At 38.9% G+C, this 25,863-nt stretch overlaps 1 protein-coding gene and 1 pseudogene across 1 annotated transcript; both read right to left on the bottom strand.

The window, feature by feature from the left end:
• Positions 1-1,983: 1,983 nt before the first annotated feature.
• On the bottom strand, positions 1,984-9,826 carry LOC120317762 (annotated as a pseudogene).
• A 2,210-nt stretch (positions 9,827-12,036) lies between these two features.
• On the bottom strand, positions 12,037-19,641 carry LOC120317761 (vomeronasal type-2 receptor 26-like). Its single transcript, XM_039364601.1, has 6 exons — positions 19,556-19,641; positions 18,564-18,855; positions 16,244-17,086; positions 15,313-15,537; positions 14,783-14,909; positions 12,037-12,935 (listed from the first exon to the last, which is right to left on the bottom strand). The coding sequence occupies exons 1-6, from the start codon at positions 19,639-19,641 to the stop codon at positions 12,037-12,039; spliced, it is 2,472 nt and encodes an 823-aa protein (XP_039220535.1).
• Between the last annotated feature and the right edge of the window lie 6,222 nt (positions 19,642-25,863).

Genomic DNA, 25,863 nt, shown 5'->3' with positions numbered 1-25,863 from the left:
ATTATCCCTTGTGCCAATCTCCCTGTGGTTCAAAAGTTAATTAACAACTAAACAGATACCTTGATTGTTTTGAATTGAAATGCCTTCATGCAAAGTCTTTAATATTTGAGCCTAGCTAAAAAAAAAATATGACGATTCCGCTAGATAATTGTTTTATTTTTCATGGAGCAGCATGGTGGTCTAAAGGGTGAGTTTTTGCTTCTCAGTTAGGAGGCTGTGAATTTGATCCTAGGTAGTGGCAGATGTTTTTCTCTTTGGGCACAAAATATCTGTTGTGAACTCCATGTAGGTATCCGGAAGGGCATCAGGCCAGTAAATGCTCAGGTCCATTCAGTCACCCTGATTCCACCCCAAAGCAAGGGATTACAGGGTCATTAAAAGAAAAAAAATATTTTTCATGAAGGAATAAATGGCTAATAGTTTAATTATTTTTTTAACTGAACACAGGCCAATGTAAATACTCTAAGTTAGAGCACCACAAACCACAATAAGAAATATTGAACTGATACACACAGAAAAGAAAAATTGTGGTTACTGAGCGTGACTGTCAGAATTTCCATGGCTCTATTTCAGCACTTTGTGTGTTCCATCAATGAATCTTTATCTTCATGCATAGTGTCCCATGAGGACCACTGGATATCTTCTCTGAAACCGTCATGGCTACCTCACCATATGTTTGCTGCATATTTTGTGGGTGCTGCTTCCTTTATTGTTGATTGTTGATCCTAAGAAGCAAAATTTAAACTTCAGGATCTTGTTTGTCAATTCTGGTTGCTGCATATTAATGTTTTTTTTTAAACTATATTTAATCATATCCTCATTAGCAGGGGGAATTTAATTTTATAAAATGCTTTTGCTCAGTAAGTGTGGGCTCAACTAAGATTCCTGTAAGAAATAATTATTTTGCTATTGGTGAGATAATAAGTGTCTGATGGTTTAATAATGAGAAAATGCCAATTAAAATAATATATAGTAAGGACAATGACAATAAAAATAGGCCTAATAGTTCAAATTCATGTTCATTTTCCACGTAAAATAAACAGAGTAGTTGAATAGAGAAGAGGAACTTTTCTACCTATTAAGAAATGCCAATTAAACCATATAGCCTTTTGGATGAGTTCACTCATATTTCCAGGCAGAGAATGCTAATGTGAACCAACGCCAATATTGATATCATGAAATTAAAATACAGGACCCAAAGCAAATTTATTTATTTATTTATATCCAGTTTTTATTATTTTTACCAATAACTCAAAGCATCAAATATATCCAACAGATATTCCTCTTCCTATTTTCCCCCAAACAACAATGGCCCTGTGAAGTGGGTTGTGCTGAGAGAGAGGGACTGATCTAAAGTCACCCAGGTGGCTTTCATGATTAAAGCAAAATTCATAGTCTTCTGCTGTTTAGTCTGACGTGGTATTTTATTAAACATATATTACATAGAGAAAGAGGTCTCCTCCAAAGAACTAATGGAAGACATACCTAAATCAAACCAAATCAAATCAAACTTGATATGGACATCACCCAGCATACACTTCTAGTAAGAGATGAGGCAGAAGGAAAATTACATTTCATATAATATCCTTAAATTGCAATAGGATACAATAAAAATACCTTGGTGGATGGAGAGTGAATGGCTATGACTATTCATGATTTTTTTTAAAAAAAACAGAGTTAAATGTATATTAAATGCTCAAAAACATTTTACCTTTTACCTGTCAAAGATGATCAATCAATCCAAAACAGATCCCCTATGATACTGAGCGAAATACATGTCTATAAAATATCCATTAGCTTTTTCCTATATTTATACAGTGGTTTATGAAGTGAAGCTATAAAAACCATGAACTGCCAGCTGCCCTTTATCCTTAAAGTCAATATGTCAAATCTCTTAAAAAATATAAACAGACAGATTGTCAAAATCTTATTAGCTTGATGTATTCAAAGGAAAAAAAACATTAGGTAAAACAATCTGATGTACTACATTTTCTTTATTAGTTGTTCCCTGTGGTTTAGCTCAGGCCGGAAAACAATGATGTAGCACTTTGGCAAGAATATGCATCCCAGTAATGCAGCGCTGGAAGACAAAATGGAGAAGACCTCCACAGCTATCATGGCTTTGCCTTTTGTGCTCAGATAGGCTGGAAAGAAGGAGATCCAACACTGCAAAAGGCCAACATGCTGAAGGTGATGAACTTGGCTTCATTGAAACTGTCAGGTAATTTACGGGCAAAGAAAGCCACAATGAAGCTGGCAATGGCCAAGAAACCCATGTAGCCCAAGACACAATAGAAGAATGTAGCTGCCCCCTCATTGCACTGTAAAATCACTTCTTGGGGCTCTAAGTGCATCTCTAACTCAGGGAATGGGGGATATGTTGACAACCAAAGAGTACAAATACATACTTGAACAAGAGAACAGGAAAGGACAGCAGCAAAGGCCAATCTTTTCCCCACCCACTTCCTCATTTGAGATCCAGGTTTAGTGGCCATGAAAGCCACAACCACCATGATGGTTTTGGCCAGTACACTAGAAATGGCCACTGAGAAGGTAATTCCAAAAGTTGGTTGTCTGAGAAGGCAGGTCACTTTGCCAGGTTGGCTGAGAAATAAAAAAGAGGAGAGAAAACAGAACAAAAGCGAGACAAGGAGGGTATAGGTGAGAGACCTGTTGTTGGCTTTGACAATGGGAGTGTCCCTGTGTTTAATAAAAGTTCCAAGTACCCAAGATGTCAAGAGAAAGAAACAAAGAGCTGCTGAAGCTAAACCAATTCCTAAGTTTTCTTCAAAAGTTAGAAAGATCAGCCGTTTCAGGATACATCCTTTCTTTTCTTTATTTGGATAATGATCTTCTGAACATTCAAAACAGTCATCCATATCTGGAAGGAAAAGTCCATGAATTTGTCATCTATCCATTTTGTGTTTTTGAAAATTATAGCCTGTGTGAATGCCAGTTCTTATTCTTTTCTATAATGTACCTTTCTGATAAAATGATATTTAGAGTAGAACAGAACAGAACAGAACAGAATAGAATAGAAACTTTATTGTCATTTTGAATGTACACTAATTGGCATATATTAAAATGGAATTTCATTGCATACAGCTCTCAAAGGGACACGTCCATCCCTGTATTTTATCTTGACTTTAAGTTACTTTTGTTGTCTCCGTGGAGAACAATAGTTGGTTCTACAAATATCCATCCTGTGTGCCTTGGATGATAAAATAACTGATCCGTTCATAAGACATCTGTGATCTAGTGAAATTCCCTTTGCTTCTACCTATTTTTCAGTTTTTATGGAAGTTAAAACTTGGAAAATGGCAGATCATGTGGAAAGGAAATGTTGCATTCATTGCTGCTAAACTGACCTTAATCAGTTTATAGCACTCAGAATGTTGAGGGTGAAGGTTCATTCCCTCAACTTTTTGCTTCCAGGCTAGGTAACATTTCCAGTGGCATTTAGGAGATTTCTATTTCAGTGCTTTACTATTTACAAGTGCTTTAGGTGGGGATGTGTCAAGTGAGAGTATTATGATGGGTCAGGTATGAGTCATGAGAGAGGGGCTTGTGATGGGCCTTGTGATGGGGAAGGTACTTCAGGTCATGATCATTGTAGAGTGTGAATTATCAGTAGCTGAGGTATGAGTCATCAGTGAGAGGATGGTGATGGATCTTGACCCCCTGATCATTCACATTCTCCAATAGCCCTGTTCTGAAATAATCTCCCCATCATGAGCCCATCTCTGATGACTCACATCTGAGACATCATAAGACTCTCACTTGATACACCCACACCTGAAGTCCTTATAAAGCAGATATATGAAACACAAGGACTGCAGGTCGGGGATGGCCTGCCAAGGGCCCAAATTTGGCCCCTGGAGCTGATCCAGAATTGGCAAGGGATCAGCCCCCGCTGCCTCAGCCCCAGTTGCCCCAGCCCTGGCCCATCCTAACCCAGCTTGGCACCCTCCCAATGCACACACTGGAAATGGCGAGTGCTTGGCTGCGGGTGGTGCACAGGAACAGCTGCAGCTCATTTGCCTCATCCTGATCTGCCTCTCCCAGCCTCGCCCCACCTCTCTCCACCTTGCCCGTCACATCTGGCCATGCCTGGCTTTGATGGCCCTCTTTTCATCCAGCTCTGCTTTGCTGGGCCTCGCCTCACTACACCCAGCTCCACTTTGCTGGGCCAGGCACCAAAGCACTGCTGAAAACAGTGGAGTCTGTATGTGCACCTGCCTTGCCCACATCAGCCTTGCTCTCCACACCATGCTACAGCTGATCTGAGGCATGGAAAGCATAGCTGACGGGTGAGTTTGTAGCAGGCACACACACAGACTCCACTCTTTTCAGTGCCCCTTCTTGCCACTGGGGCTGCTTCTCACCTTCCTAGGCATTAGCGCCTCCATGCCCCACTCACTGGCCAGATCTCATAGCATGCAAGCTTCCCTTTCATTGGGATCATCCTGCCACCCTAATGGAAAGCCATGTCCGGTGGCCACCAGTGACACTGTTAATATCTCCCCCTCCCCTCACCCATTTCTTGAGCATGGAGGAGACAGAATGGGACTTTTAGGCCATAGGGCTTCTGCCTGCCAGCACCTGATAGGAGATCACAGGGGTTGTCGGGGGGATACGGCAGGTGAACAATGGTGGCATGCACTTTCTGGCATGGGTCAGAAGCGAAACTGCCCTTTCGGCAGATGTAGAGTCAGTCCTGGCATGAAATTGATAACCTACCAGTTCCATTAGAAATCTTTCCTTCCAGGCATGGAACACAGTCATAGCAACAGAACTGACTGCCTTCAGCCCTTCTCTTCCAGGATCCAGGGGAACAGTGGTCATTACACAAAGAAACAGGAATAACCTACAGACATAAACATAGCCATTGATATGAAAGAATTCAATGGAAATTATTTACATTGGGTTACATAAATGACCTTTAACATTGTTAACATTTTACAGAGGTTTAGGGTTAGGGTTATTTGTTCCTTTGTATCTGAACATGATTGAGCCATAGTGGCACAATGGTTAGAATGCAGTATTGCATGCTAATTCAGGTCATTGCCAGGAGTTCAGTCCTCACTGGCTCAAAGTTGACTCAGCCTTCCATCCTTCTGAGGTCAGTAAAATGAGGGCCCAGATTTTTGGGGACAATAGGCTGATTCTGTAAACTGTTTAGAGAGGACTGTAAAGCACTATGAAGCGGTATATACTGTAAGTGTAAGCACTATTGCTATTACTTTTCAATAATATAATAAAACAACAGCCCAATTGCTATTCATACCTGGTTAAAACCAGGGTGCCAAAGGATTGTGTTCTCAATGATAACTTCTTTCCCTTTTGGAGCATTGGGGTGTAACTTTCCAATTTTAACTCTCTGAAAGGATCTGTTTGGGAAAGTGATCATGTTGATAATGTCAAAGCCACCAGGACTTTCTCTTCTGTCTTTAAAGAAGACTCTTTCTCCAGCTGAGTTGTTAAAAGAAATCTCTTGAAGTAACTGGTGGAGCTACTTGGAGGAGAAAAATAAAGTCAAAAAGGAAACAATGCATAAAGAATTTCTCTTTCTTTTACTCTTTCTTCCAAGGAAACCAAACAAATACAGAAGAAGAAAATGTCAACACACCAAGAACAATCAATAACTGAAATATGGAACTTACTTTATTAATTAATCATCATGAGTACTTTAAAGACAGCAAACTCAGCAATTCTTTTGGTAATTTACCATAAATCTAAAAACCAACATCATTTCATGGAAATAACACACCTCTTCTACAATACAACAACTGTCATAAGCTTTATGTTCCCAGGATAACTAACCTGCCTTGATTAAATTTCAAAAAACTAATAAAAAATGAAATGTTCCCATTTCAGAAAGATTTGTTGGGCAAAAAACAAAGACTGCCTTCAGATGCCTCTCCACTGTATTCTTGGAACCAGGACTGATGAATTTATAAGTCAGGAAAGAAGAAATGGTGATTAATGGAATGATGATAGATACATTCATCCCTTTGACTAGAGCAAAATTTGCAAAGGTAGTATGAGTTTTAAATCTCTTTTATTCCGTAACAAGGAACAATCTCTTGCAATAAAACTCTAGTTGCTTTAGGATCTCTAATGATATCTGGCTATAGACCAGGGCAAACAAGTCACATCACATTGAGAATTACTATTTGCTAAAACAAAAGATAGGAATGGCATGGGAGATTACCTGCCAAGGCTGCAGATTTGGAAATTCAACCTTTTGAATTTTTGTCCATTTGGGACTTGATCTCACTGCCTCATACAAAGAATGTGCCACTGCATAAACAGCATTGTAGATGCTGTAGCTTTGGCTAGTCATCCTCAACTCAAACAGAGGTACGGGCAGATTCTCCAAATTCTCTTCCCCAGTACAGGTTCCACTGATAGATGAAGGTAAGTCTGCCTTTAAAAACACGCAGTCAAACAATTGTTGCCAAACCTCTCGAAGAAATCCATCTTTGTGGGTGGAAGGTTTGATGACTTGAAGAAATTCTTTGAAGCCTTTAACTTCTCTTGAATGCACTATAAAGGAAAGAGCCCCATGGTACATTTGGAGATCCCAACTCTTTTGAATTCCCGTCAGTATGAAATCAATTGGGTTCATCAGGATCCAAACCTTTCTGAATAATGATCTGTTTTTATTTTCTGGATCACGTAGAAACATGACAGTTCTGAGCCACACTATTGTGAATGATTCTCCGTACACAAGAAAAACATTTGTTTTCTGATCGATCAATTTATTAGAAATAATTGAGACTGAATCGAACAATTCTGACAAATCTTCTAAGTGGATATGTTGTGGAATGTTTTGTGTGAAAGCTAAACAGATCCCATTCTGTGAAAGCAATGGCTGCAGTTTCTGCAAAAAACGTTCTCCCGTAGTTGCAAATGCAAAGACTCCAATCCATGTCCATCCAAAATGGAGGAAAAGTTGTATAACTCCAATGTACTGATAGTCCTCATTTGGTACCATGCAATAAAGTGAAGATAATTTGTTATTCTGAAATTCTTCCTGGGCAAAAGAGCCATAGGTCAACTACAGGAAAAGAAGGAAGGAAGGAAGGAAGGAAGGAAGGAAGGAAGGAAGGAAGGAAGGAAGGAAGGAAGGAAGGAAGGAAAGAAGGAAGGAAGGAAGGTAGACAGAAAGAGGAAAGGGAAGGGAAGAGAAGGGAAGGGAAGGGAAGGGAAGGAAAGGAAAGGAAAGAAGGAAGAAAATTATTATTTATGATAACCAGTGGAAAAAGATGGAAAAAATGACTCCTGGGTGGAAACTGAACAATTGAAAAGTTCTCAAAGTCTAGGTACATTATGCTTTTGATGAACATTACAGCGATAAAACCCTCAAGATGAAATATTTTCTCACTGAATGAATATAACTGGACTACAAGCTAAATTTAGTTTGCTACTATGGAGTTTCAGATATCTCATGTCTATGAACAGCCTGAAACCTGCTAACTATCTGAGCATGTAAACTCTTCCTAGCTTAAAAAAAAGTTTTTTAAGAGCTAGGGTTGTTGCATTACCTTCTGCCGTTCTCTGGCCCAGGTAGAGAATACATGAAAGACTATGCACAAGACTCTGGAGGAACAGAAAAAATCAAGTATGTCTTCCTTTACTGCAATTATTATAGAAATCTCCAAAAGTAACATAAAGCTCCAGTCCTTCAACAATTTCCGGGAAAATCAGTTGAATTTTACATTTCATTATTATTAACAGACACCAACCCAGGCATAGCAAAGAGAGTTGTCACTATTATTGGGTGACTTGGTGGAATCTAGCAGTGTGTTGAGGACAGCAGTGAAAATGCTGGATAGGCTTGAGTTGGGGATGGGCAGGAAGTGACTGAAAGGAGATCCTCCCTAAAACCATGAGACATGATAGCAGTGTTCCAATATTTATGGGTTGCTACAAAGATGAGGGGTAAATTATTTTCCAAAGCTTCCAAAAGCAAGAGGAGAAACAATGGATGGAAACCAATCAAGGAGACAAACAACCTAAAAATAAGGAGAAATTTCCTAATGGTGAGAAGCATCAACCAGTGGAACAGATTGCCTCCAGAAGTTGTGGGTGCTGCATTACTGGAGGCTTTCAAAAAGAGACTGGAAAAGCATTTATCTGAAATTGTATATGGTCTCCTGCTCAGAGAATTTATGTACTAATTGTGTAGCATATGCTAGCCAGCCTTTTCACTCCTTCTCTCAACACAGCCCCAGAATTCAACCACATGTAGTGGTCATACCGGAAGAACAGATAATCATCTCAAATAAGATTAATTTTGTACTGTTAATTTGTGGTTTAAATTTTACTTTTCTAATCTTTCAAATAAAAGATTTTAATTTTCTTGATTGATGACTTTGAGCCAACCTATTTGGTTGTGAGAAAAATTGCCGAAGGAAGAAAAAGTGGATTTAATTGAAGTCCTACAGAAAGGCTTGGCCAAAATATAATCTCTGATATTCATTAAAAAAGAAAGAAAAGTTTCTCTTTCAACCTTCTACAAAAATTACCTGTGGAATCTTGAAGATACTTATAACTTGTGCCATGTAGGATGAAGTAGGAACATCTAATCCTCCAATGATGGCCATGAGATTCTTCTGGGTATAACATTTGTAGTTAGGGGCAAATTCCTGGGATTTGAAAAGGAGGTCCAGAGTGGAGCGATAGGTCATGCTTGGGTTGTAGTAACTATCATAGATGTGGAACCCAAGAGTGATGTTAGGTAAGATCTTGGAGTTCTCATTGATCTCCTTCACAGCAAAGGCCAAGGCAAGGACGTGCTGGTAGAATTTGGTTATTACACTGCAAATAAATTAAATACCCCATTGAAAAAAGAATTTCACAATTCTTGTAAGGGAAGCATCCTCTCTATATGGATAACAAACCTTTTCTTTTGGAAGTGGGAATAGAATAGCTTTTCTAAAATATTCAATAATTTCCTCAGAGTTCAGTTCTGCATTTTACCTGGTGTTTTCATGATTTGCAACAATGATATACGGTACTACAGCAAATAAAAGTAGTGACTTTTTTCAGTTAACAAATATAATTCTAACAATTTGGGCACAAAGTATAATAGGAACAGCTTCAGCAAGTATCACTCATTTACTGTATGTATATTTTGTGAGGGCTGATCATGCAGAACATTTTTTCAATTACCTCAAGCTCATTAAATTTAAATTATACAATAAATTAATCATTATATTAAAGTCTTTCTCATGAAATTCATGCTATTTTCGTGTAAGAAGTCCTTCAGTAGACTTCTTGTACCTAACTTTCATGCATTTCATGAGAAGGACATTAATATAATGTAAAGAAAATGCTTTCTTCTGCCATAAGACAATACATGTGAAAGATAAAGGCTTGTATGTGTGTGTTTGTGTGTGTGTATGTGTGTGTGTAAACCCTGCATTTATTTTCAAAAGCTTTTACAGCTTTCTCATGAATGTTTGGTGTAAAATGTCCTTCAATAGACTTCTTGCACCAAACTTTCATGCATTTCACGAGAAGGTCTTTAATAGAACGTAAAGAAAGCATATATCAGAAATTTTGGGGGACCTGGCTAAGCTAAGAAAATACATGGGAAAAATAAAACTTCTTACAGAGGTAAGTCATAAGGTTTTAGAGAAGGGTGTTCCTTAAATTCAATTTCATAAAAGTGGTAAAAAATGTGAGACACCATCCCACCAATGACAAGATCACCAGGCTGGAACCACTCATGTGGAACAGGGAAAGCTTCACTTGAAGGGCATCTCAGAGTAACTACCTTGTGCATCAGGAACATCAAAAGGAATAACATCTTCATGCTTTTGGGATGGTGAAAATGTTTTTGTCTTCCAGAGTATGTATGCACTCCAATGGTTCATCCACTGTTTAATCCAAAGATTTTATCTGAAAATGCCCTTCATTGGACAATCCATCAATTTCTGTTTGAAGAGCCGTGTGTGTGCCAATTTGTATCTTGAATATCACCAGATTCGGAATATATATTCTGGCAAGAAGAAAGGCAAGAGAGAACGTGACACAATGAAGCAGCCAGGATCATGATTATCCCTTGTGCCAATCTCCCTGTGGTTCAAAAGTTAATTAACAACTAAACAGATACCTTGATTGTTGTTGAATTGAAATGCCTTCATGCAAAGTCTTTAATATTTGAGCCTAGCTAAAAAAAAAATATGACGATTCCGCTAGATAATTGTTTTATTTTTCATGGAGCAGCATGGTGGTCTAAAGGGTGAGTTTTTGCTTCTCAGTTAGGAGGCTGTGAATTTGATCCTAGGTAGTGGCAGATGTTTTTCTCTTTGGGCACAAAATATCTGCTGTGAACTCCATGTAGGCATCAGGAAGGGCATCAGGGCAGTAAATGCTCAGGTCCATTCAGTCACCCTGATTCCATCCCAAAGCAAGGGATTACAGGGTCATTAAAAGAAAAAAAATATTTTTCATGAAAGAATAAATGGCTAATAGTTTAATTATTTTTTTAACTGAACACAGGCCCATGTAAATATTCCAAGTTAGAGCACCACAAACCACAATAAGAAATATTGAACTGATACACAAAGAAAAGAAAAATTGTGGTTACTGAGCGTGACTGTCAGAATTTCCATGGCTCTGTTTCAGCAGGTTGTGTGTTCCATCAATGAATCTTTATCTTCATGCATAGTGTCCCATGAGGACCACTGGATAAGATATGAAACCGTCATGGCTACCTCACCATATGTTTGCTGCATATTTTGTGGGTGCTGCTTCCTTTATTGTTGATTGTTGATTTAAACTTCAGGATCTTGTTTGTCAATTCTGGTTGCTGCATATTAATCTGTTTTTTTTAAACTATATTTAATCATATCCTCATTAGCAGGGGGAATTTAATTTTATAAAATGCTTTTGCTCAGCAAGTGTGGGCTCAACTAAGATTCCTGTAAGAAATAATTATTTTGCTATTGGTGAGATAATAAGTGTCTGATGGTTTAATAATGAGAAAATGCCAATTAAAATAATATATAGTAAGGTCAATGACAATAAAAATAGGCCTAATAGTTCAAATTCATGTTCATTTTCCATGTAAAATAAACAGAATAGTTGAATAGAGAAGAGGAAACTTTTCTACCAATTAAAGAATGCCAATTAAACCAGATAGCCTTTTGGATGAGTTCACTCATATTTCCAGGCAGAGAATGCTAATGTGAACCAATGCCAATATTGATATCATGGAATTAAAATACAGGACCCAAAGCAAATTTATTTATTTATTTATTTATATCCAGTTTTTATTATTTTTACCAATAACTCAAAGCATCAAATATATCCAACAGATATTCCTCTTCCTATTTTCCCCCAAACAACAATGGCCCTGTGAAGTGGGTTGTGCTGAGAGAGAGAGATTGTCCTAAAGTCACCCAGGTGGCTTTCATGGTTAAAGCAAAATTCATAGTCTTCTGCTGTTTAGTCTGACGTGGTATTTTATTAAACATATATTACATAAAGAAAGAGGTCTCCTCCAAAGGACTAATAGAAGACATACCTAAATCAAACCAAATCAAATCAAACTTGATATGGACATCACCCAGCATACACTTCTAGTAAGGGATGAGGCAGAAGGAAATTACATTTCATATAATATCCTTTAGTTGCAATAGGGTACAGTAAAAATATCTTGGTGGATGGAGAGTGAATGGCTAGACTGTTCATGATTTTTTTATAAAAAACAGAGTTAAATGTATAGTAAATGCTCAAAAACATTTGACCTTTTACCTGTCAAAGATGACCAATCAATTCAAAAGAGATCCCCTATGATACTGAGCTAAATACATCTCTATAAAATATCCATTAGCTTTTTCCTATATTTATACAGTGGTTTATGAAGTGAAGCTATAAAAACCATGAACTGCCAGCTGCCCTTTATCCTTAAAGTCAATATGTCAAATCTCTTAAAAAATATAAACAGACAGATTGTCAAAATCTTATTAGCTTGATGTATTCAAAGGAAAAAAACATTAGGTAAAACAATCTGATGTACTACATTTTCTTTATTAGTTGTTCCCTGTGGTTTAGCTCAGGCCGGAAAACAATGATGTAGCACTTTGGCAAGAATATGCATCCCAGTAATGCAGCGCTGGAAGACAAAATGGAGAAGACCTCCACAGCTACCATGGCTTTGCCTTTTGTGCTCAGATAGGCTGGAAGGAAGGAGACCCACACACTGCAAAAGGCCAACATGCTGAAGGTGATGAACTTGGCTTCATTGAAACTGTCAGGTAATTTACGGGCAAGGAAAGCCACAATGAAGCTGGCAATGGCCAAAAAACCCATATAGACCAAGACACAATAGAAGAATGTGGCTGCCCCCTCATTGCACTGTAAAATCACTTCTTGGGGCTCTAAGTGCATCTCTAACTCAGGGAATGGGGGATATGTTAACAACCAAAGAGTACAAATACATACTTGAACAAGAGAACAGGAGAGGACAGCAGCAAAGGCCAATCTTTTCCCCACCCACTTCCTCATTTGAGATCCAGGTTTAGTGGCCATGAAAGCCACAACCACCGTTATGGTTTTGGCCAGTACACTAGAAATGGCCACTGAGAAGGTAATTCCAAAAGTTGGTTGTCTGAGAAGGCAGGTCACTTTGCCAGGCTGGCTGAGAAATAAAAAAGAGGAGAGAAAACAGAACAAAAGCGAGACAAGGAGGGTATAGGTGAGAGACCTGTTGTTGGCTCTGACAATGGGAGTGTCCCTGTGTTTAATAAAAGTTCCAAGTACCCAAGATGTCAAGAAGAAGAAACCAAGAGTGACTGAGGCTAAAACAATTCCTAAAGCTTCTTCAAAAGTTAGAAAGACCAGCTGTTTCAGGATACATCCTTTCTTTTCTTTATTTGGGTAATGATCTTCTGAACATTCAAAACAGTCATCCATATCTGGAAAGAAAAGCCAATGAATTTGTCATCTATCCATTTTGCGTTTTTGAAAATTTTAGCCTGTGTGGATGCCAGTTCTATAATGTACCTTCCTGATAAAATGATATTTAGAGAAGAACAGAAGAGTACAGAACAGAATAGAACAGAACAGAATAGAATAGAAACTTTATTGTCACTTTGAATGTACAATAATTGGCATACATTAAAATGCATACAGCTCTCAAAGGGACACGACCATCCCTGTATTTTTTCTTGACTTTAAGATGATTTTGTTTTCTACATGGAGAACAATAGTTGGTTCTACAAATATCCATCCTGTGTCCCTTGGAGGATAAAATAACTGATCCGTTCCTAAGACATCTGTGACCTAGTGAAATTCCCTTTGCTTCTACGTATTTTCCGGTTTTTATGGAAGTTAAAACTTGGAAAATGGCAGATCATGTGGAAAAGAAATGTTGCAGTCATTGCAGCTAAACTGACCTTAATCAGTTTATAGCACTCAGAATGTTGAGGGTGAAGGTTCATTCTCTCAACTTTTTGTTACCAGGCTAGGTAACATTTTCAGTGGCATTTAGGAGATTTCTATTTCAGTGCTTTACTATTTATAAGTGCTTTAGGTGGGGATGTGTCAAGTGAGAGTCTTATGATGGGTCAGGTATGAGTCATGAGAGAGGGGCTTGTGATGGGCCTTGTGATGGGGAAGATACTTCAGGTCATGATCATTGTAGAGTGTGAATTATCAGTGGCTGAGGTATGAGTCATCAATGAGAGGATGGTGATGGATTTTGACCCCGTGATAATTCACATCCTCCAATGGCCCTGACCTCTCGATCACGAGCCCATTTCTGATGACTCACACCTGACACATCATAAGACTCTCATTTGACACACCCACACCTGAAGTCCTTATAAAGGAAATATATGAAAAACAAGGACTGCGGGATGGGGACGGCCTTCCAAGGGCCCAAATTTGGCCCTTGGAGCTGTTCCAGAAATGGCAAGGGATCAGCCCCTGCTGCCCCAACCTCTGTTGCCCCAGCCCTGGCCCATCCCAACCCGGCTGGGCACCCTCCCAGTGCACACACAGGAAATGGCGAGCGCTTGGCTGCTGGTGGTGCACAGGAAAAGCTGCAGCTCATTTCCCTCATCCTGCTCTGCCATTCCCAGCCTTGTCCAACCTCTCCCCACCTCATCCGTCACACCTGGAAATGCCCGGCTTTGATGGCCCTCTCCTCTTCCAGCTCTGCTTTGCTGGGCCTCGCCTCACTACACCCAGCTCCACTTTGCTGGGCCAGGCACCAAAGCACTGCTGAAAACAGTGGAGTCTGTATGTGCACCTGCCTTGCCCACATCAGCCAGCTCTCCACGCCATGCTACAGCTGATCTGAGGCATGGAGAGCATAGCTGACGGGTGAGTTTGTAGCAGGCACACACACAGACTCCACTTTTTTCAGTACCCCTTTTTGTCACTGGGGCTTCTGCTCACCTTCCTAGGCACTAGTGCCTCCATGCCCAACTCACTGACCTGATCTCACAGCCTGCAAGGCTTCCCGTTCACTGGGATCATCCTGCCCCCTAATGGAAAGCCATGTCCGGTGGCCACCAGCGACACTGTTAATATCTCCCCCTCCCCTCACCCATTTATTGAGCATGGAGGAGACAGAATGGGACTTTTAGGCCATGGGGCGTCTGCCTGCCAGCACCTGATAGGAGATCACAGGGGCTGTCGGGGGGACACGGCAGGTGAACAATGGTGGCATGCAGTTTCTGGCATGGGTGGGAGTCAGAAGCAAAACTGCCCTTTTGGCAGATGTAGAGTCAATCCTGGCGTGAAATTGATAACCTACCAGTTCCATTAGAAATCTTTCCTTCTAGGCATGGAATGCAGTCATAGCAACAGAACTGACTGCCTTCAGCCCTTCTCTTCCAGGATCCAGGGGAACAGTGGTCATTACACAAAGAAACAGGAAGAACCTACAGACATAAACATAGCCATTGATATGAAAGAATCCCAATTAAACAATGGAAATTATTTACATTGGGTTACATAAATGACCCTGAACATTGTTAACATTTTTCAGGATTACGGTTATTTGTTCCTTTGTATCTGAACATGATTGAGCCGTAGTGGCACAATGGTTAGAATGCAGTATTGCATGCTAATTCAGGTCATTGCCAGGAATTCAAAGTTACTCAGCCTTCCATCTTTTTGAGGTCAGTAAAATGAGCGCCCAGATTCTTGGGGACAATATGCTGACTGTAAACTGTTTAGAGAGGGCTGTAAAGCACGATGAAGTGGTATATACTATAAGTCTAAGCACTATTGCTATTACTTTTGAATAATGTAATAAACCAACAGCCCAATTTCTATTCATACCTGGTTAAAACCAGGATGCCAAAGGATTGTGTTCTCAATGATAACTTCTTTCCCTTTTGGAGCATTGGGGTGTAACTTTCCAATTTTAACTCTCTGAAAGGATCTGTTTGGGAAAGTGATCATGTTGATAATGTCAAAGCCACCTGGACCTTCTCTTCTGTTTTGAAAGAAGACTCTTTCTCCAGCTGAGTTGTTAAAAGAAATCTCTTGAAGAAACTGGTGGAGCTACTTGAAGGAGAAAAATAAAGTCAAAAAGGAAACAATGCATCAGGAATTTCTCTTTTTTTTACTCTTCCTTCCAAGGAAACCAAACAACATTCGCTGTCTTCAAATACAGAAGAAGAAAATGTCAACACACCAAGAACAATCAATAACTGAAATATGGATCTTACTTTATCAATTAATCGTCATGAGTTCTTTAAAGACAGCAAACTCAGCAATTCTTCCTGTAATTTACCATAAATCTAAAAACCAACATCATTTCATGGAAATAACACACCTCTGCTATAATAGAACAACTGTCATAAGCTTTATGTTCCCAGGATAACAAACCTGCCTTGATTAAATTTCAAAAAAACTAATAAAAAATGAAAGTTCCCATTTCAGAAAGATTTGTTGGGCAAAAAACAAAGACTGTATTCTTGTATTCTTGGAACCAGGACTGATGAATTTATAAGTCAGGAAAGAAGAAATGGTGATTAATGGAATGATGATAGATAGATTCATCCCTTTGACTAGAGCAAAATTTGCAAAGGCAGTATGACTTTTAAATCTCTTTTATTCCATAACAAGGAACAATCTTTTGCAATAAAACTCTAGTTGCTTTAGGATCTCTAATGATATGTGGCTATAGACCAGGTGAAACAAGTCATATCACATTGAGAATTACTATTTGCTAAAACAAAAGATAGGAATGGCATGGAGAGATTACCTGCCAAGGCTGCAGATTTGGAAATTCAACCCTTTGAATTTTTGTCCATTTGGGACTTGATCTCACTGCCTCATGCAAAGAATGTGCCACTGCATAAACAGCATTGTAGATACTGTAGCTTTGGCTAGTCATCTTCAACTCAAACAGAGGTGTAGGCAGATTCTCCAAATTCTCTTCCCCAGTACAGGTTCCACTGATAGACGAAGGTATGTCTACCTTTAAAAACACACAGTCAAATAATTGTTGCCAAACCTCTTGAAGAAATCCATCTTTATGGGTGGAAGGTTTGATGACTTGAAGAAATTGTTTAAAGCCTTGAATGTCTCTTGAATGCACTGTAAAGGAAAGAGCCCCATGGTACATCTGGAGATCCCAATTCCTTAGACTTCCCGTCAGTATGAAATCAATTGGGTTAATCAGGATCCAAACCTTTATTGATATGTCTTTATTTTCTGGATCAAGTAGAAACATGACAGTTCTGAGCCACGTTATTGTGAATGATTCTCCATAGACAAGAAAAACATTCGCTTTCCGATCCATCAATTTATTAGAAATAATTGAGACTGAATCGAACAATTCTGGCAAATCTTCTAATTGGATATGTTGTGGAATTTTTTGTGTGAAAGCTAAACAGATCCCATTCTGTGAAAGCAATGGCTGCAGTTTCTGCAAAAAACGTTCTCCCGTAGTTTCAAATGCAAAGACTCCAATCCACCTCCATCCAAAATGGAGGAAAATTTGTACAACTCCCATGTACTGATAGTCCTCATTTGGCACCATGCAATAAAGCGAAGATAATTTTGTACTCTGAAACTCTTCTTGGGCAAAAGAGCTATAGGTCAACTACAGGAAAAGAATGAAAGAAGGAAGGAAGGAAGGAAAGAAGGAAGGAAGTTAGGAAGGAAGGAAGGAAGGAAGGAAGGAAGGAAGGAAGGAAGGAAGGAAGGAAGGAAGGAAGGAAGGAAGGCAGGAAGAAAGGAAGGCAGGAAGGAAGGAAGGAAGGAAAGAAGATAGAAAGATGAAAGGAAAGGAAAGGAAAGGAGGAAAGGAAAGGAAAGGAAAGGAAAATTATTATTTATGATAACCAGTGGAAAAAGTTAGAAAAAATGACTCCTGAATGGAAACTGAACAATTGAAATTTCTCAAACTCTAGCTACATTATGGTTTTGATGAACATTACAGCAATAAAATCACCAAGATGAAATATTTTCTCACTGAATGAATATAACTGGACTACAAATTAAATTTAGTTTGCTACTATGGAGTTCCAGATAGCTCATGTCTATGAACAGCTTGGAACCTGCTTATTATCTGAGCATTTAAACTCCTCCTAGCTTAGAAAAAAGCTTTTTATTGCACTACCTTCTGCCCTTCTGAGCTGCTGGTACAGAATGCATGAAAGACTATCCACAAGACTCTGGAGGAATAGAAAAAGTCAAGTACTGTATATCTTCATTTACTGCAATTATTATAGAAATCTCCAAAAGTAACATAAAGCTCCAATCCTTCAACAATTTCCAGCCAAATCAGTTGAATTTTACATTCAGTTATTATTAACAGACACCAACCCAGACATAGCAAAGAGAATTGTCACTATTATTGGGTGACTTGGTGGAATCTAGCAGTGTGTTGAGGGCAGCAGTGAAAATGCTGGATAGCCTTGAGTTGGGGATGGGCAGGAAGTGACTAAAAGGAGATCCTCCCTAAAACCATGAGACATGACAGCAGTTTTCCAATATTTATGAGTTCCTACAAAGATGAGGGGTAAATTATTTTCCAAAGCTTCCAAAGGCAAGAGGAGAAACAATGGATGGAAACCAATCAAGGAGACAAATAACCTAAAAATAAGGAGAAATTTCCTATGGGGAGAATAATTAACCAATGAAACAACTTGCATTCAGAGGTTGTGGGTGCTACATCACTGGAGGCTTTGAAAAAGAGACTGAAAAATCATTTATCTGACACTGTATATGTTCTCCTGCTCAAAGAGTTTATGTAGTAATTGTGTAGTATGTGCTAGCCAGCCTTTTCACTCCTTATCTCAACACAGTTCCGGAATTTACTACAGATAGTGGTCAGATCAGAACATCAAATGACCCTCTCAAATAAAATTAATTTTGTACTGTAATTTATGGTTTACATTTTACTTTTCTAATCTATCAAAGAAAAGGTTTTGATATACTTCACTCACTACTTTGAGCCCACCTATTGGGTTATGGGGGGAAATTGCAGATGGGAGAAAAAAGTGGATTGAATTGAAGTCCTGCAGAAAGGCACACCAAAAATAATATCATATTCATTACACATGAAGTCAAATTACCTGTGGAATCTTGAAGAGGTTTATGCTTTCTGACATAAGGGATGAAGTAGGAGCACCTAGTCCCCCAATGATAGCCATGAGATTCTTCTGGTTATCACATTTGTAATTAGGGACAAATTCCTGGGATTTGAAAAGCAGGTCCAGAGTGGTACGATAGGTCAACCTTGGATTGTAGTAACTATCATAGATATGGAACCCAAGAGTGATGTTAGGTAAGATCTGGGAGTCTTCATTGATCTCCTTCACAGCAAAGGCCACGGCAAGGACATGCTGATAAAATTTGGTTATTACACTGCAAATAAATTAAATACCCCATTGAAAAAATAATTTCACTATTCTTGTAAGGAGGCAGCATTTCTGTATGAATAACAAACCATCTCTCTTGGAAGTAGAAATAGAATAGCTTTTCTAAAATGTTCAATAATTTCCACAGAATTCAACCCTGCATTTTACAGGGTGTTTTCATGGTTTGAAACCATTATATACAACAGCAAATAAAAGTAGTGACATTTTTTAGTTAACAAATATAGTTCTAACAATTTGGGCACAAAGTATAACTGCAACAGCTTCAACAAATATCATTCATTTACTGTATGTATGTTTTGTGAGGGGTGATCATGGAGAACATTTTTTAAATTACTTCAAACTCATTAAATTATACACTAAATTAATCATTATATTAAAGTCCTCATGAAATGCATTAAAGTTTGGTGCAAAATGTCCTTCAATTGTGCAATTTCTTGCACAAAACTTTCATGCATTTCATGAGAAGGTCTTTAATTTTACTGATATCAGAAATTTTGGGGGACCTGGCTAAGCTAAGAAAATACATGGTAAAAATAAAAATTCTTACAGAGGTAAGTCATAAGGTTTTAAAGAAGGGTGTTCCTTAAATTCAATTCCAAAAAAGTGGTAAAAAATGTGAGACACCATCCCACCAATGATGAGATCACCAGGCTGGAACCACTCATGTGGAACAGGGAAAGCTTCACTTGAAGGGCATCTCAGAGTAACTACCTTGTGCATCAAGAATATCAAAAAGAATAACATCTTCATGCTTTTGGGATGGTGAAAACATTTTTGTCTTCCAGAGTATGTATGCATCCCAATGGTTCATCCACTGTTTAATCCAAGGATTTTATCTGAAAATGCCCTTCATGGGACAATCCATCAATTTCTGTCTGAAGAGCCATGTGGGTGCCAATCTATATCTTGAATATCACCAGATTTGGAATATATATTCTAGCAAGGAAGAAAGGCAGGAGTGAATGTGAAGCAATGATCATTATTATACCTTGTTTCAATTTCCCTGTGGTTCAAAACTTAATTAACAACCAAACAGATACTTTGATTGTTGTTGAATTGAAATGTTTTCATGCAAAGCCTTTAATATTTGAGCCTAGCTAAAAAAAATATAGTGATTCCTCTAGATTATTGTTTTATTTTTCATGGAGCAGCACGGTGGACTACAGGTGGAGTTTTTCCCTCTCAGTCAGGAGGCTGTGAATTTGACCCTAGGTGATGGCAGATGTTTCTCTCTTTGGGCATAGAGAGAAAATATCTACTGTGAACTCCAAGAAGGTGACAAGCAACAGGGAGAAAGCAGAACTATTTAACTTGTTTTTTGCATCTGTCTTTACACAAAGGGAAAAAACAGACCAACCTATCAAAAATAACCCCATAAAAAACAGAATAGAAACACAAGTTAAGATAGGCAAGAAAATGGTAAGTGAGCACCTGTCTATCCTAGACGAGATCAAATCACCAGGACCAGATGGTTTACACCCCAAGGTTCTCAAGGAACTGGCAGATGTGATCATTGAACTATATTTTTCAAAAATCCTGGAGCACTGGGGAACTACCAGAGGACTGGAAAAGAGCTGATGTAGTTCCCATCCTCAAAAAAGGAAAAGAAACGGACCCAGGAAATTACAGACTATCAGCCTGACCTCAATACCTGGGAAGATTCTGGAAAAGATAAACAACGAATCAGAGAACACGTAGAGGCAAACAAAGTCATTACTAAAAGCCAACATGGGTTTGTCAAAAAGAGATCATGCCAGAAAAATCTTATTGCATTCTTTGACCAAGTGACAAAATTAGTGGATCAGAGGAATGGTGTGGATGTAATTTACTTGGACTTCAGTAAGGCATTTGATAAAGTAGATCACAACCTACTACTCGATAAGATAGAAAAATGTGGGTTAGACTGCATCACCACCAGATGGATCCATAGCTGGCTGACGGGCTGTGGTCCTCAATAGAACCACATCTACATGGAGGGAAGTTTGTAGTGAGGTGTCCCAGAGCTCTGTGCTGGGCCCAGTGCTCTTCAACATCTTCATCAACGATTTGGACAAGGGGATAGATAGGGAAATCATCAAATTTGCAGATGACACCAAGCTGGCAGGAATAGCCAACATTCCAGAAAACAGGCTTAGGATACAGGAGGATCTGGACAGACTTGAACACTGGGCGCTATCTAACAAAATGAAATTCAATGGTGAAAAAAGTAAGGTTCTACATTTAGGCAAGAAAAACCAAATGTACAGGCATAGTATTGGGGGTACCTTGCTCAATAGTAGTAACTGTGAGAGGGACCTCAGAGTCCTAGTGGTCAATCATTTAAATATGAGCCAGCAGTGTGCTGCAGCTGCCAAAAAGGCCAACACAGTGCTAGGGTGCATTAACAGAGGGATAGAATCAAGATCACATGAAGTATTAATACCGCTTTAGAATGCCTTGGTAAGGCCACACTTGGAATACTGCATCCAGTTTTGGTCACCATGATGTAAAAAAAGATGTTGAGGCTCTAGAAAGAGTACAGAGAAGAGCAACAAAGATGATTATGGGACTGGAGGCTAAAGCATATAAGGAACGGCTGCTGGAATTGGGTATGTCTAGTTTAATGAAGAGAAGGACGAGGGGGGACATGATAGCAGTGTTCCAATATCTCAGGGGCTGTCACAAAGAAGAGGGAGTCAAGCTATTCTCCAAAGCGCCTGAAGGCAGGATAAGAAGCAATGGATAGAAACTAATCAAGGAGAGAAGCAACGTAGAACTAAGGAGAAACTTCCTGACATTTAGAACAATTAACAAGTGGAACAACCTGCCTCCAGAAGCGATGAATGCTCCAACCCTGGAAGTTTTTAAGAAGAGACTGGAGAGCCATTTGTCTGAAATGGTATAGGGTTTCCTGCCTGAGCAGGGGGTTGGACTAGATGACCTCCAAAGTCCCTTCCAACATTATTATTATTATGGATCATCGCACAGTCAGCCAGATGTTCAGACTGGATTTGGCATTTTGTCTACCTATCGAGTCCTTACCCAGACCTGGGATAGGCAGATGTGGATGTTTGATGGTATTACAGATATCGTCGCAGGATGGAAGCAGTTCCTAGTAAGGCCGCCTTTTGCAATTGACTAATAGCAAATTTGTCAATGCCAATGGTGTTCAAGTGGTTCTCCAGTTGTTTTGGGATTGCGCCCAAGGAGCCTATGACTATTGGTACTACCCTTGCTTGCTTTTGCCACAGTCTTTCTATTTCTATTTGTAGGTCTTTGTATTTTGTTATCTTCTCCAGTTCTTTCTCTTCTATTCTGCTATCTCCAGGCACTGCCACGTCCACTATCCAGACTTTTTTGTCTTTCTTATCGACAATTGTTAAGTCTGGGGTGTTATGTTGCAGGTGCTTGTCTGTTTGAATTCTGAAGTCCCAGAGCAGTTTAATTTTATCATTTTCTATGACTTTCTCTACTTTATGATCCCACCAGTTTTTGCTTACAGGCAAATGATATTTTTTGCAGATCTTCCAATGCACCATTGTTGCTACTTTGTCATGCCGCTGCTTGTTGTTGTTATTATTATTATTATTATTATTATTATTATTATTATTATTATTATTATTATTATTAATCATCATCACACAGTCAGCCAGATGTTCAGACTGGATTTGGCATTTTGTCTACCTATCGAGTCCTTGCCCAGCACCTGGGATAGGCAGCTGTTACTCTTGCAACAGCTTACCAGGTGGTCCACTGTTTCTTCAGCTTCTTTGCATAGTATTGGTACTACCCTTGCTTGCTTTTGCCACAGTCTTTCTATTTCTATTTGTAGGTCTTTGTATTTTTTTTTATTTTTTTATTGAAAATTTTTAAAATTTTTACAAATAGGAAAAAGAAAAAATAAAAAACAAAAAACAACCCTACCCAACCACCCCAACCCTCCCACTCCATCCCCCCACCCTTCCCAGAGCTGAATATAGGCTTAATTAAAATTTCTAAAAATCTTAAAAAGAAATTAAAAAAGTATAAACCATAAATATATCTAAATACATTACATAAACTTATAAGATAATTAACAATAATATATATGTATTTCTATTTGTAGGTCTTTGTATTTTGTTATCTTCTCCAGTTCTTTCTCTTCTATTCTGCTATCTCCAGGCACTGCCACGTCCACTATCCAGACTTTTTTGTCTTTCTTATCGACAATTGTTAAGTCTGGGGTGTTATGTTGCAGGTGCTTGTCTGTTTGAATTCTGAAGTCCCAGAGCAGTTTAATTTTATCATTTTCTATGACTTTCTCTATTTTATGATCCCACCAGTTTTTGCTTACAGGCAAATGATATTTTTTGCAGATCTTCCAATGCACCATTGTTGCTACTTTGTCATGCCGCTGCTTGTAATTATTATTATTATTATTATGGATCATCGCACAGTCAGCTAGATGTTCAGACTGGATTTGGCATTTTGTCTACCTATCGAGTCCTTACCCAGGACCTGGGATAGGCAGATGTGGATGTTTGATGGTATTACAGGTATCGTCGCAGGATGGAAGCAGTTCCTAATAAGGCCGCCTTTTGCAATTGACTAATAGCGAATTTGTCAATGCCAATGGTGTTCAAGTGGTGCTCCAGTTGTTTTGGGATTGCACCCAAGGAGCCTATTACTATTGGTACTACCCTTGCTTGCTTTTGCCACAGTCTTTCTATTTCTATTTGTAGGTCTTTGTATTTTGTTATCTTCTCCAGTTCTTTCTCTTCTATTCTGCTATCTCCAGGCACTGCCACGTCCACTATCCAGACTTTTTTGTCTTTCTTATCGACAATTGTTAAGTCTGGGGTGTTATGTTGCAGGTGCTTGTCTGTTTGAATTCTGAAGTCCCAGAGCAGTTTAATTTTATCATTTTCTATGACTTTCTCTATTTTATGATCCCACCAGTTTTTGCTTACAGGCAAATGATATTTTTTGCAGATCTTCCAATGCACCATTGTTGCTACTTTGTCATGCCGCTGCTTGTAATCAGTCTGTGCAATCTTCTTGCAACAGCTTACCAAGTGGTCCACTGTTTCTTCAGCTTCTTTGCATAGGCGGCACTTACTGTCTGTTGCTGTCTTCTCAATTTTGACTTTGTATGCATTTGTCCTTAAGGCTTGGTCTTGTGCAGCCAGAATTAGTCCCTCGGTCTCTTTCTTCAATTTTCCTGCTCTTAGCCATTGCCAGGTTTTATTATTATCTGCTTTCCCAGCTATTTTTTTCATGTATTGGCCATGTAGTGCTTTGTCTTCCCATGCCTCTATTCTGTTCTTCATTTGGTCTTTCTTGTAGGCCAGTTTGGTCTCTCCAGTAGTTAGTAAGCCTTCCTGATATACTAATTTCAGTGCATCTTCATCATTGTTCTTCAGATATTCTTCCAAAGCCATTTTTTCTTCTTCAACCATCTGATGTACTTGTAGCATTCCACGCCCACCTATTTGCCTTGGTAGATAAAGTCTATCAATGTCACTGCGTGGATGAAGGGCATGATTCATTGTCATTATTTTTCTGGTCTGCCTATCCATTGCTTTTAGTTCTGCTTGAGTCCAGTCCACTATTCCAGCTGTGTACCTAATGACTGGGATTGCCCAGGTGTTGATTGCCTTTATGGTATTTCCTCCATTGAGTTTGGACTTTAAGATCTTCTTCACTCTCTTGATGTATTCACTTCTAATCTTTTTCTTGACTTCAGTGTGCTTGATGTTGTCAGCTTGAAGGATACCCAAGTATTTGTAGTACTCTTCCTCATCCAGACTCTTAATGTTATTTTCGTGGGGCATCTTGATTCCTTCAGTTTTCACTATTTTTCCTTGTTTGATAGTAAGTGTGGCACATTTGTCCAAGCCAAACTCCATTACAATATCTTGGCTATATATACGGACAGTGTTGAGCAGCGATTCTATTTCAGATGATGTTTTTCCATACAGCTTCAGATCATCCATGTAAAGGAGGTGGGATAGTCTGGCAGATGTTTTTGATGTTTGATAGCCATGTCCTGAGTTATTCAGTATTGTTGACAGAGGAAACAGTGCAATAACAAATAGTAATGGTGATAATGAATCTCCTTGAAATATCCCTCTCTTGATATTAACCTCTCCCAGCTTCTCACCATTGATCTGCAACTGTGTCTTCCATTGTGCCATCGATCTTTGCACAAATTTTCTGATGTTTCTACTGACTCCTGTTATTTCTAGGCACTTTGATTATCCAATCATGTGGCAGAGAGTCAAATGCCTTTTTGTAGTCAATCCATGCAACATTCAGGTTGGTCTTCCTTCTCTTGCAGTTTTCCAAGATCATTTTGTCTATTAGGAGTTGATCTTTTGTTCCTCTGCTATTGGGTCGGTTTCCTTTCTGCTCAGGTGGAAAGAGATTGTTTTCAACTAGATGCTGTTGTACTGCATCAGCTACCACACCAGTTAGTAATTTGAAAGTTGTTGGTAAGCAGGTAATTGGCCTGTAGTTACCTGGTGTTGCCCCTTTTGCTGGATTTTTCATTATTAGGTAGGTTTTCCCAGTTGTTAGCCACTTTTCAATTTCTCCTCCTTGTAGTATATTGTTGAACTGCTTGGCAATGAGTGGGTGTATAACAGTTAGATGTTTCAACCAAAACCCATGCAGTTCATCTTCACCTGGTGCTGACCAATTTTTGATTTTCTTTGCTCTTTTTTCTACCATTTTTGTTGTTATTACTAGTTCTTTCATTTCAACTTCTGTTTTATTTGCATCCACCTCTTTTAACCAAGCCGCATCCTTGTTGTATTTCTTTGGGTTATCCCATATCTGCTTCCAGAACTGCACTGTTTCTTCCTTGTCAGGTACTGACTGATTCCTTGCAGTTTCTCCATTGATGGATTGGTAGAAACGTTTCTGATTGGATTGAAATTGGAGGTTCTGCCTATAGTTTGCAATTCGAGCTTCATATCTACTGATTTTCCTGGCTATAGCTGTTATTTGTTGCTTTATTATTTCCAGTGCTTCC

Source organism: Crotalus tigris, unplaced genomic scaffold (genome assembly GCF_016545835.1).
Source record: "Crotalus tigris isolate CLP2741 ecotype Arizona unplaced genomic scaffold, ASM1654583v1 scf7180000019817.510193, whole genome shotgun sequence".
In the NCBI taxonomy this organism is placed as follows: Eukaryota; Metazoa; Chordata; class Lepidosauria; order Squamata; family Viperidae; genus Crotalus; species Crotalus tigris.
Note: the sequence above shows the minus strand (reverse complement) of the source record. Positions and strands in the feature narration are given on the sequence as shown.